Here is a 13181-nt window from a genome sequence, read left to right as displayed (position 1 = left end):
GAACTTTTAAAACTGAAGTCTCAGTATCTGTGCAGCAAGAGTTAGAGCTGTGCCCCCAACTCCAGGTAACTTAAATTTTGTCACAAATTACTATTGAATAGGAGAAATTTCAGAAGTTTTTCCAAAAGCAATAAGACTAATGAAATATGGTTCCTCATAAGTTTGTATTTTATGCATACACTCCCTTTCCTAAGACTCTTACTTCAAGATAACAATATGACATAGCCCTGCAACACCTAGGCTCACCTCTGCTACAGCATCTTACAATCCTTCAGTCTCCTGCATTTTCTAGTTTCCCTAGTCAAAGTCTAAGGGCAAGAGGTTGCATGTACTGATCTGAAATTATGCATGCATCCATAGCTTTTCAAACAGCTGAGATGATCTTCACTTTTCCTCGTGGGGTAGGGGGTGCTATTATGAGGATCTCTATCCAGCTGTTCATGTCCACACAACTTGCAAGAATACAGTATATTTTTGAGACCATCTGCTCTTCTATCTAGTTCAGCTGAGACTGGCTAATGGATTTAAAAGCTGCTGTGATGGGGAGAAAAAAAGGGAAAAGGACAACACTGCCAGAAAGGAAACAAGGTAGTGATAACCCAGCAGCCTCATTTCCTTAAGAATTGTGGCCAAACATGGTAAAGCAACTGAAAATTATGATATTTTTCTCACATGTAAAGATGGCACATTTAAGAAGGTTACCTAGAGTCTTTGCAGAGCTAAAAAACCACCAACAATCCCACACTCCACTGGGTATTCCCCATTTCCAAAGTTAAAATTCCAGCATCTTGTACTCAGTGTGCCACAGAATATAACTGGTACAAGGCTGAGTATTACCCACAAGAAACCTTTATCAGACAGGTTGATCTTTTAAGAGATAGTGATGTCTCAAAAGTGCTCACAGGGTTGAAGCATTTAAATCCATTTTACAGTGAAATGGATTTGTGGATAGAGCACAGTCACATGATCTATGCTTTTTCATCATGCAGCTCTGCAATTTATCAAACTGATATTCTATCTAGATGATATCCAGAGTGACAATTTAACAAATATATCTGTACATATCAGACTCCTGATATGAGCTTGTCAGAGAAACACTGCAATGCTGAATGCCTTTTTTCCTGCATGCAGGTACTCCCCCCCCCCCCCAGCTGGAACTGGGTTGAATCCCATCCCTTCAAGACCATGATGAACATTTAATGAACAGATACTGAAATGGAACCCATGCAGGACAAGAGAGTTTGCTTAGGCTGTCTTTTCTTCACATTTGTCTGTTGATTAAAAAAAGCAGGGAATACAAGAAAGCTGAGGCTGAACTGGCTTCCAGTGTAAAACAAGGCCCAGTTAAAAAACAGATCACAGCAAAAATGAACTAGCTAGCCATTTTAAGGAATACTGATACCTGTCCCTGCAAAGTCCTGAGATACACAAGTTATGCTGGCAAATACTATGTTGTGAATCCATTGCTGTATGCCAAGATGCTGTGCTTACATCTTCCACATTTCATGTTGAGACTCTCCTCCAGGATGTTTCTAGTAAAGGATGAATTTAAGTTTAGACTTGTAAGAACAAGTCAGTGCACAGGTTCCAACTCCATTAGCTATAGCACAATCTAAATTCCAAGAAACCATACAGAAACATTCGGATGAAAGGTAGCATTTACAGTTCAAACAGACTAAGAGCTTAGACAAATACAAGTCAATCACCAGACAGTGGTGGAACAGTGTGGAATACCGTGTGCCTTGAAAAAAGTCTGTATGCTTATTTCCATTTTCAGAAGCATCCAACATTACATTCTGTGTTGCAGAGACACTTATTTTCAAGTTACTCATTTAGAATAAGAAAACTTCCCTCAAAGTTGATAATTCACTAGTTGCATCCAAAGTTGAATACTGTAGTCAGCTTGTAGTGGGAATGAATAAGGTGAAATCACCTGAATATTTTGATTTACTACTCTTACATATAAAAGATCTTTTATCACAAGAAAAAAACTTTACCATGAGCAGTAAACTGATTTTGAACTTTTGCACTCATGTATTTAAAATGAAGTCTAGAAGTATAGTGAAATGTCTTCTGCTTTTGACTAAAATTTCAAAAACAGCTTTGAGATGTCAGAAGTCAAACAGCTTTTTAAAAATCAATGTTTATTGGATTATTCAATATCTTGGAGTATAATGTCACTTCAGAAAACCATACATGGATTGAAGGTAATGAAGCAGCCAAACAATTGCACATACAATACTTAAAATTTTCAACAGATGGCACTTTATAGCAAGGAATCTATAGCATCTAATTAGGAGAGCAGAAAGAACGGGATGATTTAGTACACAGCAATGTGCCAAAATTTGTGTATGTAAAACTAGTATCCTAGGTTAGAAAGTGTAATCCTATAAAACTGAAAGTACAAAGGGGAAACTTAAAGCCAAACAAGAATTCTGAAGTAGCATTCTACCTCACAGATATTAGTTACACTGAGATAGTCTTTATAAAGGTAAATATTCCAACCCCTGTTCTTCCCAAAGCAGAATTTACAGGCAGAGTTAGATTTAAAAATAGCATAGAAAAGCATGACTGTCAGATTACAGCTACTCATGCTTGGATGCTCAAAATAAAACAGACAATCCTTTCAATAGCACTTATACACATAAAATGCAGTCTAGTCCAAAACTTTACAGGCATTTTGAGATCTAAAACTACACATAGGATTTTTAAAACCATTTATGAGCTAAAGGACTAAGAACAGCTTGGGAGTATGGCTACCCCTAATTTACAACCCAAGTTACTCATTTAAGCTGTCCCTAAATATCTGACCATAATGTACTTAATGCAATTCACAAAAAGCAAATTGAGAAAGATAACACTTAAAGAAGCCCAAGGGAGATCTAATGATGGGTAGTTATAGAGAAGAAAGTCAAACTTTTTGAAGGTGCACAGAGAAAGGACAAGAGGCAACAAACAAGTTGTAGCATGGGAAATTGCAAGTAGGTAAGAAAAGTTTCCACAGCAAATGTGGTTACACATTGAAACCGGCTACACAGAGCATTTGAATCTCTTTGGAGACATTCGTAACTCATCTTGGCAAGGCCTGGAGCAAACTGATTAGCTTCAGTGATGGCCCTTCTTTGAGCAGGATGTCAGACTACATGAACTCCAGAGGCCCTTTCTAGTAACTTATATGATTCTAAATTGTTCAGTAGCAAGTGCAAAACAAATGGATAAGACCCAACACCGCATCTCAAGGAGTAATCTTTCTGAAAGGTATTCCCTCAATTACAACTCAACCATATTCTCTCAGAATCCCAAAACATCTTTCTCATACAGCCAAAGAAAACGTCCACATTTTACAAAACAGCTCTGATGATGATGACACTTCAACAGGATGCAGGAAGCCCTCTTTCTAATAAAGAACAGTGACCATATCTTGGTCTGAATCCCACATTGAATTAAACAGAAGTTTGATTTTAGGTTACCCACTTTCCATATGAAAAATCTAGTCAATGAGTAAGCTTTCCATTTTCTAAGTTACCTTATACAGGATCCAATCAGCAGTCATGACTAAAGAGCACCTATTCTGCTAGACAGAAGGTCAAGACAAAGGGAACACCTCATTTATAAATCCTGTGGGAGTTCAGTCATTAGATATTACCATCCTGTGAAAGTCTAACAGTATTCAGTACTGTTAAAATATTCTTGCCAGTATTTAGAAGTGTAGGCACCCACAATCCATTTAAGTGTTTCCAGGGTCTGGTGGCAAGCAAATAGTTTGATAGTTTCAAGTTTCTCATATCTGAGCTGAATCTTTACAGTAACATGACAAAAACCAAACATTGTATTAGGCAGACAATTATATCAGAAGATCTTACTAAACATTACTTCTCCCAGAAACTTTACCTGGGGTGCATAAAACTTCTTGCAAATATAGCCTCTGTACCTAAATATCACTAAAAATTCTACATTGACTTTGAAACAAAGAAGTCTGCTAATAAGCTAGCAGCCAGAGTTCCCCCTTCAACACTGTGCGAGAAAAAGGTTAAGGTATAGAAAAGGGGTTGGTTAGTGTCAGACCTCCAGCACATCTCGCAACATGAGACTTGGGCCAGAAAAAGGTATGAGATCTGTGTTCTCTTCTGTTCCTGAAGAAGGCATATATGTTGCCCAAATTGCAACAAAAATAATTTAGGCAAACAAGAATCACATTCAACAGCTAAGAAAAAATTAGCAGTGAAAACCACAGCAGAAATACAGCAACTAAGGAAACTGATAAAGGTTCCAAGCCAGGTATTTGCTTTGTCAAGCTGAGAGTTCTCATGAAAACACAGCTGTAATTCTGGCAGTTTTTTCCATTAATTGGTAGGGACAGATTCATCACTACTGGACAGACAGGAGAAAGCTCCATACATACATGAGTGGAAACAAAGACAGTGGCACACTTCATACATTTAGAAGTAACTGGTCCAGATACTTTGCAGTTGACTAAGAGCAATCAATGCTTCTGAGGTCAAGAAAAGCCTTACTAATCAGATATTTACAAATATATACTGAAACTCTACTTAAAAGGAAGAGATTATTTCCATACAGCTTCATCCAACCTTAATCCTATCAAAAGTGCAGGCCTCAATCAGTTTTGCAATCAGTGAGATATTTCCATATATCTGATTCAGGCTGCTTCCAATCTTCTCCCATTAGTCCTTTCAGGTTCAATTCTTTGAAAAATTCCAGACGATGACTATAGAGAAGAAAAAATTAAAAATAGTTATGAGTTTTGTACTATACATCTTAAAAAAGAAATCCCAGTAGGTTTGCGTAATCTTTTTTTTCCTGTTTTCTTGAACAGTAACAGAACCAACATTCAATGCATTCACTTTCCAAAACCTGAGTTCATAAATAAAGAACACTACAGTACTTCTGCAAACCTTGTATTAACACAAGGGAAAATCCTCAGCTATAAACAAGTACCACACAGCATAAAGTGAAGTCCACAACAAACCGTTCATCTTTTTACCTCTCCCAACTTTTATGTTGCCTCGAACTGCAGTCAGAGCAAAAGCAAAGAGATATTCTACTTTATGATTTATCTGTGCTTTATTAGAGTAGATGTCATTTACAGCTCTTCACCATTCGAAAGATCGTATCACAAACAGAGCCTCTCCTTACAGGAAGGAAGAATAGGATAATGAAGTTAATAAATATCTTTTTTCCCCATAGATTAGAAGTCCCATTTCCTTAAACATCATGAATCAAGTCTTACTAAGAAGATCTCATTTAGGCTACCATACAGGAACAATAGAAGGAAGACAGATGTTGATTTCTAATTGATGTTTACATTAAACAACCGCCAAACTGTAAACAGCACATTTGACACTAAACTAATTCACTTGAAAGGTAAAGGAAATTTTCTCTTATTAGGAAGTGTTAATTCTGAAGAGTGAAGACAAACTAAAAAACAGTAGTAATGAGTAACCTCTTCACATTAATGCACCTGCTATTAAGGTCTGAAAAAGTTAAATTTTTTTTGAAAAAGGAAACAATCCTTTCCTAAAAAAATATTACAGGCATTCTCTGGTTTACTGCAGAAAGATGAAAGTATGCATTTCTTAAGGAACAACAATAAAGAGAATATACATCATTAATAGTAACTTAGAATTTGTTTAAATGAACAACAGCTGCAGAAGCTAAGGATTTCCTGAACAAAGGAAAAAAAGGTTATGTTTACCTTACCTTGCTCTCATTGTACATTGAGTAGCAATTTTGTGTAAGAACTATTGGTCCTCTAGAGCCAGTTCATTTACACAAAACACCCAGAAGCAGCAGTTTGTATCAACTCATCTCAGCCTCACAGTCAAAGAAAATTAACAAGCCCAAAGCACAGTCTAAAGATCAAGATACTCTAGTTTCCTATTGACATTGGGTATCCTTTCACTACATTTTTCAATTTAATATGCACCTTCAAATTTTTCTATAACATGGAGCCATCTGTAGAGGTGAGGTTGTTTAGAACAGTAGGGGAGAAAGATTCACTGTAGATACATCTGGCGAAATTAACACTGAATGGCATTTCAGAAGGTGCTATAGGCAAGAAAGAAGTGGGACAACCAGTCTATGATTTAGCAGACGAAGGTGATAAAACAGATGCCTTTGGTGCTGAATGCATCATTTGTTGTGCACCTAGGGGACAGCATAAAAATCAGGCACAACTTACAGCTATCTGCCACAGTTCTTTACACAAAGTACTGTGCCAATGGGTCTGGGGCTAGGCAATGTGATTAAAGTACTAGTGGCACTCGATCAGAAAACCAGATTAAATTCCTTCTGTAAGAATTCCAAAAATAGTGCAATTATGTTACAGAAGAGCTAATTTTATGCTTACAAGTCTGGTTTCTGTCCTTCCTGTAGTTCATGTTGAGGCACAGGATGAAGCGCTTCATACTTTCTCTCTACTCCCGAGCCATGAATTGCAAATGCATTAAACTTGTCAGTGCATGGTGGAAAATAATTCCAAGGAAGACAAGCTTTACCCTCCCATTTGTTTTCCATTCTGGTCACCTCAAATTCTAAAGGAAGTTCTTCCTGTTAAAGGAGCAAGAAAAAGCTAATGTCATCTTCCAACCAGGCAACAGGTATGTAAAATAATTACTTTCTCCATATATTATATATACTTAATCACTTACTTTCCATACTCTTCTTCTGCCAGAAAGAAGCAGCAACAAGTGTTGTCCATGGCTGTCAAAGATCAGAGCCACAATTTTCTTAAACTGATGCCAAGATATCAAACTGATGCATACTGTTCTACTACAAATATGTGCACAGTCCCTACATTGAAGCAGTTTCTGTAGCTGCGTTCGCTCGCAACGTTCCTCATACATACATATTGCAAGCATAAGAATTGATATTGGAAATTCCAACTAACATCTAAGACTTTCAAAGAATGCTGTACTTACGGACAAAGTTCAACTTCTAAATACTGTTCAGTTCTGTCACTCAAGAAAAATGCTTCCACAACTTAAAAAAAGAAACAGGCCATCAGTATTTTATATTGCCTATTTTGTAACATCTCAAGATCTCCTTTCCCCACTAGAAGTATTATATTCTACTTCCATAAAGGACTTTGTCTGTGCTATTCCAGAGTTTGACTAGTGTACATGCCATTGACAGCTTCCAAACTGTTCCAAGCACTGTGTTATAATCCTGTGTTTGAGAGCCTTCACTTAATGACTACTACCATAAAGAGATGTGTAAGACATGGCTCTTCACCTGTGCCAGCTTTGCAGACACTCATCTTGATAGAGCTGAAAAATGGCAGTTCTGATAACTAATGCTAGCTGTTAACAGAGTAAGAAAAGCACCAGCACACACCCATTTCACCTAGTCTGCTTGCTGTGAAAGAAGCTGACCAGGACAGAGTAATGCTAGTCAACCACACTCGCAGCAAACACCCCAGGTAAAGTATAAAATTGCAGAAGTCTGGTGCTCTGAAACCACAAGCCAAACAAGAAACAAGACAGAACTGAAAAGAGGAAGACACTCAGAGCAAGCTGTAAGATGACTGTTGATGGAAAAAACTCAGCTGATTCTCAAAAACAGTATGAAGGAATTTAGGATTTAAATGGCTTTTCGCTGTAGATGACATACTTTGGACTGGGAATTACAGGTGCACCTGGAAGCCAGGTGTGACTACTGAATTACCTTTCAGGAACACTAGGTAGAATTACAATAGCAATTCACACAGCAATGACATTTTATTAGAAAGCTTTAGTTAGGGTTAAGTTTGTGCACCGTCACCATATCAAGGTATACCGGAACATTTCTGAACATTTGTTTGGGGCAACAACCACAAAATTATTGATTTCAGCAACAGAGAGGTATGATTTATATCTTGATTATATTTTCCATGAGCCTATTATTCTCTATATTATCAAAAAGGTCCTAATTATGTTCTAGTAGGGCCTTAATCAGAATTTTTCAATAGTCCAAAAACTAGAGAACTGCTAGAAGCATGAAATTCTTTCATTATTCAAAGGAACAGTTAAAAATGAAAGCACTGACAGGAAGAGGAAAAACAGACAATAGCAATACTGTAAGAATATTCCCCATTCCACTTTGATACAATTTGGAATCATATTTTTTGAGTTTCGCCTTTTGTTACACATTCTCCTATTTCTCAAACAGGCTTTGGGAAAATAAGTGATCAAAACCAACAATGGTTTTAGCTATTGCCTGTTACTTCTTACAGCCAAAGTACGACTTAAGATTTCATTTCTGTTTATTCATTCCAAAGGCATTTATGAATATATATCACAATTATTTTAATATCCAAAGATGTCAGGCCTATGTTCTTCCAAAAGTTGTATCAATAATCCAGAAACCAAGTTTGAGAGCCCATGCTATTGACAGGATAAGGAAGAGACAATCTCATCATTCTTGAAATCAATCCTAGTTCACTGTACTCCATCTCCTCATGTCCACCAAGTGTCAATGTAATATATTTGCTTCTTTTCCCAGTCATTTTTATCATTATACTACTATAAAACAACTGTTCCTCCTACTGCTAGCTGTGTTTGTGGTGAAAGCAAATCATCATCTAGGAGAAACACACTTTGATTATAAGTAAAAATCTTTCTCAGAGCCCTCAGGATAAAGCAGAAAGGAAACTTTTACTTTACATTTCAGTTCTGACCTTTGAAAGTGGTACTGTCATCGAAGACCCTGAATTGAATTAGTAGATGTCATATGTTCATCACTTCAGATGAAATCACTTTGAAAGAATAACTGTCATAGAACCTGAAGTAAGACTAGATGCATTAACTACAGAGAAACATTAGTGTCTACACAAATCAGACATACTTGCAATGGAAGAGCTGCACTTACCCTCATAGTCCCACAGTCTACTAAAGGGTTTCCCTGGCTCTCCAAGTGGTGCTGGAGGATCATTAAAGAAGGGAGCACTAACTTCCATTACCAGTCCTGCATTGCCTGACTTCAGTCTGACAGTTACTGGCTCATGGCTCACAGGTATACCATCCCATGTGTGTTCAATTGTAAATTCCATTTTAATATTCTGCACACAATAAATAAGAAAGAAGCTTTCAAAGAAGATTCAAGATTGCATTTTGGCACCAATTGCACAGCTTGCTTCGCTAGAACACCTTGCCAATCAAGAGGCTAAAGAATAAACTTTTATTAAGCATAAAACTCAAAGACAGACCCAAAAGAAAGGAACTGATTGCTCTGCCCTATTTACAGTCATGAAAGATATCTACTTGCATGAGTCATTGTTTTAAAATTGACTATTCTTTCACTGAATTTCTCTGCAGAACAAGCAAAACATTAGGAGCGCGAGTACTCACGCAGTGTTATCTATATCCTCCGCTCACAGCCTGAACAACAGCAGGCTAGCCAAACAAAACCCTGTCTCTTTCCTAACAGGATAGATCAGTTGTGTTTGCCTCTTATGCTACAAAAGCACCAAAAGCAGCTTCCATACATTAGGTCTGTAGCCTAGAGTCTCTATAGCTAGGGCTTTGCCAGGAGCCCTACTGTTACACAATCAGCACAGGCAGGATCCAAATACAGCCTGCTTCAAAAATGGAGTTCCAGCTGTCCCCACCCTGTCTGTATGCACATGCCCCCTCCTCTGTGCTATTCTGGTCCACAAGAGCCAAACAATTACAAGGACCGACTCAAAGGAAGACCAGAGGGAGAACTGCTCTTGCATCTACCTATAGCCATCCTTCTGTAGTCCCAGGCAGTGAATCACCCCCAAAGTGATAATATTGCCCAAATAGTTCCTGATACTCTGCATGACTCAACACCTTACAGAACAAATTACAGAAAAGAATTATGGGCAGAAACCACATGGGTCATTTTTGTTAATAAAATACAGCTGTATCTATTGCTATAGAATAATTTTCAACAAGATAATTTAACAACTGATGCCAGGATTTAAAACACAACAATAAATAAAACAGCATGGTTAACACTGATGTAATTTACAGTGTCAGCTGCTTTATTGTAAAACCTTGAACTGTAAGGTTCACTTTTGCCTACACACTTTTGTATGAAGTCATAATTGTAAAATCATGTTTTTTGACTTCAGAAGAGCTGAAATAATTTAGCTGTATAAAATGACTAAATACTTAAATGAATGCTTTTCAGAGGTTTTTATACTTGCATGGTTACAAATCATTTTTGGAAGTCCTGCCAAGTTTAGGGCATTTCGACTACATAATCACAATAAATACTTTCCACAAACCATAAGAGATTTTTATTATGAGAACAGACAGACAAAAAGTTTCCACAACATGATATTAAATGATTAGGAAGTAGGAAAAAGAAAAAAAAGTAGTTGACAAAAACCTTCCATGAATCTCAAATGCAGGAAGATAGAATGATTATCTAAAGCTTTCCTTAGTGGTCACTGCAACTAAACTCAAGAACTTAGAAGTCAAACTGCAAGTGCATCTTGTTAAACACACTTAGTTCCAGAGCAGCACGAACAGAGAACACTCCAATTCAACAGCTTTTGTGTCTTAGAAATAAAACTGTACAAGCCTTAAGAACAGCCTCAACCTACACCATGAGCAAAAGAACTAGTGTAGTCCGGTTTCCAACAAATTCATGCCCCCTTATGCCTCCCCTCCTTGGTATTATGAGCTTCTTCCCAAGACCACAACAGCAGTCCTTGATTCGTTTCCTTACACATCTCCTAGCCATACAGAAAGGAAAGTGGAGTACATAGCCTGAGAACTACACACATGCTGATAAGCCCTATGGCTATTGCAGAGGCCTGCATGATGAACTAGACAAGCATCAGGTGGGTTATATGCAGGAGACCTGGGATAGCCCTAAAAACCATGAAAGATTATTCACTGTCATTAACACTCATTCCAGATCAAGTGGCAAGCTTCCAGAAGCAAGACAATACATGCTGAAAGAAAACAGTCAGTGACTTAAGGATGTTAAAAAAATGACACCCAGCAGTGTCCTAACAACATTACTTTAAGTCAGCAGAAACAAACTCACACTCCAGTATTCTAAGTTAAATGAAACAGGCAAAACTAAATGATTTACGCAATAGAAAAAACAATTACTACGAGAAGTGATTCTAAACAAGTACAATGACAATTCTACCACAATTACAACATACACCGAACAAAAGTGCAATACGCTAAACTAAGTCATCATACTATCACAGCACAAACAGATGCTTAGACATATCCAATAGGCTATTTAACCATAAAATGATCTAGAAAATATTCATCTCCAGGAAGCATAGATGTAAGCTGTGCAAAAGGTATATACACAAATCCTATGGCTTGAATTTAAAGCTTCAAACACCAAGCAGCAAGAGTATGAAATTTCCACAGACAGTAAGACTTTCCCTAGTACTTCTTGAAACAAATGGAAGGATTCCTGTTAACTGCAAGTGGAGCTCTACATGCTTTATGTGCACTTACAGTGAAGGGAAGCAAGGCACAAGGGCACGCACGAGCTTACTCTGATAGGCTCAGGGTGTAAGAGTGGATGTGTGCACCTAAGAAAATAAATGTTATGACTACATTTTACACTAGGAAAAAACTAAAACACCATTATACAGCTAAAAGTCAACACTCCCTTGCTTCTTCTACTCTATTTTTATTGTGCTAATAACTCTTTGCATTCACTGGTCAAGACAAAAATTTGAAACATCTATCTGAAAACACTGTCAGATTTCAACAGAATTTTAAAGTTACATGGCCTTCTAAGAGAAATAGTCTGGGGTAATCTTAAAATCCAGGGAGAATTACATGAATAAGACTACAAACATCCTGAGTAGCTGGTTACAGTTTGTGACTGAAGCAAGGAATGTGGCACTGCTCCTTGTGCACAAGATTCAAAGGTTGTCTCAGGAAATGAGTCACAAGATAGCCAGTTTTTTTTTTTAAAGGCAGGAAAATAATACATCTTACTAAATCATCTACTGTAACTATAGTATCTAAAGTGAAGTTACAAAAGGTGGGACACAACAGACTTCACAGTTTGCTGTCTGTACCTATACAAGGCAGATATATTTTATTTGGTTAAAAAAAACACACACCAACTCCTGCAGACAACTTACAGTGTATGCAAAGGTCCATTCTGACTGAAAACCTAGCCTACTGTAAGCAAAGGTCACTTGTGAATACAAGAAAATGCAATTTCAAGAAGAGCCACAAAGTAATAAGGAAGACTACAAAACATTTATTAATTCTTGTTAGAGACCTGCCTAGCATTAATATGTTACTTAAGATCTAGTGAGCTAAGATTTTCCAAGTAATAGCCTTTTGCACAAGTCTTGAGAATAATACATGCTGCACTACATAGACTTCGGGAAGCTCATCACCAGCATACTTTTCAAATATAGTAAGAGCAGCAATATCAACAATAGCATACAAGTCTTTCAAAAAAAGCAACAAGTGACCTTTAATAATCTTCAAATATTGTATTTACCTAGCAGACTCAGCCAAATGTCAATACATTGTAAAGAGATACAAACTCCACGTGAATAAGTTTTACAGCAAATACTTAGCCACACATAGCCTCAAACTAGGTAAGAGAGACAGTATCTGCCTTACACACTCAGACCACCAACTACATCCAGTCTTTCAGCAATGAGTATGCTATTGCTGCTCGTAGCTGCAAACATCTCACTTTTCCAAGTATCAGACAGCTTGAGGTCTTTCATCCCAAACTCCATCTACGCTGGTAACAAAGACAAAAACAAGGAGAAAGTAATCATACTCAGGTTTTTCTTAATTGCTCCAAGAGAATGGGGAAGAGCTGGAAGCCCTATGAAAGTAACTATAGTTAGAATTACACTATTAAACGTAGATACAGGCTCACAGGAGACGTTACAGTTTCACCTACGCCCCCCTCCCCCTCAGCTTCTCCAGCCTCTAAGCGGAGCAGCATTTCCTGAAGGGAAGTTTCACACGAAAGCTTCACAGCTCAACATAAACGTTTCCTAAAGCTGAACACAGATTTCTTACATCTTAAGGCACCACGTACCGCAACGCTAGAAGACTCAGCTCCCCAGCGAGCCCAGAATCCCTCCCCCTCCCCCATCCGCCGCCACCACCAGCCTCCAACGCTCCCCAACCGCCCCGCCTCACCACCGGCCACCCACGCGCGTGCGCAGCCAGCACTCCTCCCCCGCCCGCCGCCTT

General features: G+C 37.9%; 1 protein-coding gene across 2 annotated transcripts; it reads right to left on the bottom strand.

The window, feature by feature from the left end:
* Nucleotides 1-2125: 2125 nt before the first annotated feature.
* Nucleotides 2126-13160, bottom strand: C4H4orf33 (chromosome 4 C4orf33 homolog). 2 transcript variants are annotated; one of them, XM_026107550.2, is made up of 6 exons: nt 13128-13160; nt 8866-9055; nt 6939-6999; nt 6669-6720; nt 6368-6567; nt 2126-4726 (listed from the first exon to the last, which is right to left on the bottom strand). In XM_026107550.2, exons 2-6 carry the CDS (start codon nt 9044-9046, stop codon nt 4615-4617), a joined length of 606 nt encoding a protein of 201 aa, XP_025963335.1. In that variant the 5' UTR covers nt 9047-9055; nt 13128-13160; the 3' UTR covers nt 2126-4614. The 2 variants fall into 2 exon arrangements, with proteins under 2 accessions (XP_025963335.1, XP_064366777.1); XM_064510707.1 differs by lacking the exon at nt 13128-13160 and adding an exon at nt 13024-13121.
* Nucleotides 13161-13181: the final 21 nt, after the last annotated feature.

The sequence above is a fragment of the Dromaius novaehollandiae genome, chromosome 4 (genome assembly GCF_036370855.1).
Source record: "Dromaius novaehollandiae isolate bDroNov1 chromosome 4, bDroNov1.hap1, whole genome shotgun sequence".
Taxonomy (NCBI): Eukaryota; Metazoa; Chordata; class Aves; order Casuariiformes; family Dromaiidae; genus Dromaius; species Dromaius novaehollandiae.
Note: the sequence above shows the minus strand (reverse complement) of the source record. Positions and strands in the feature narration are given on the sequence as shown.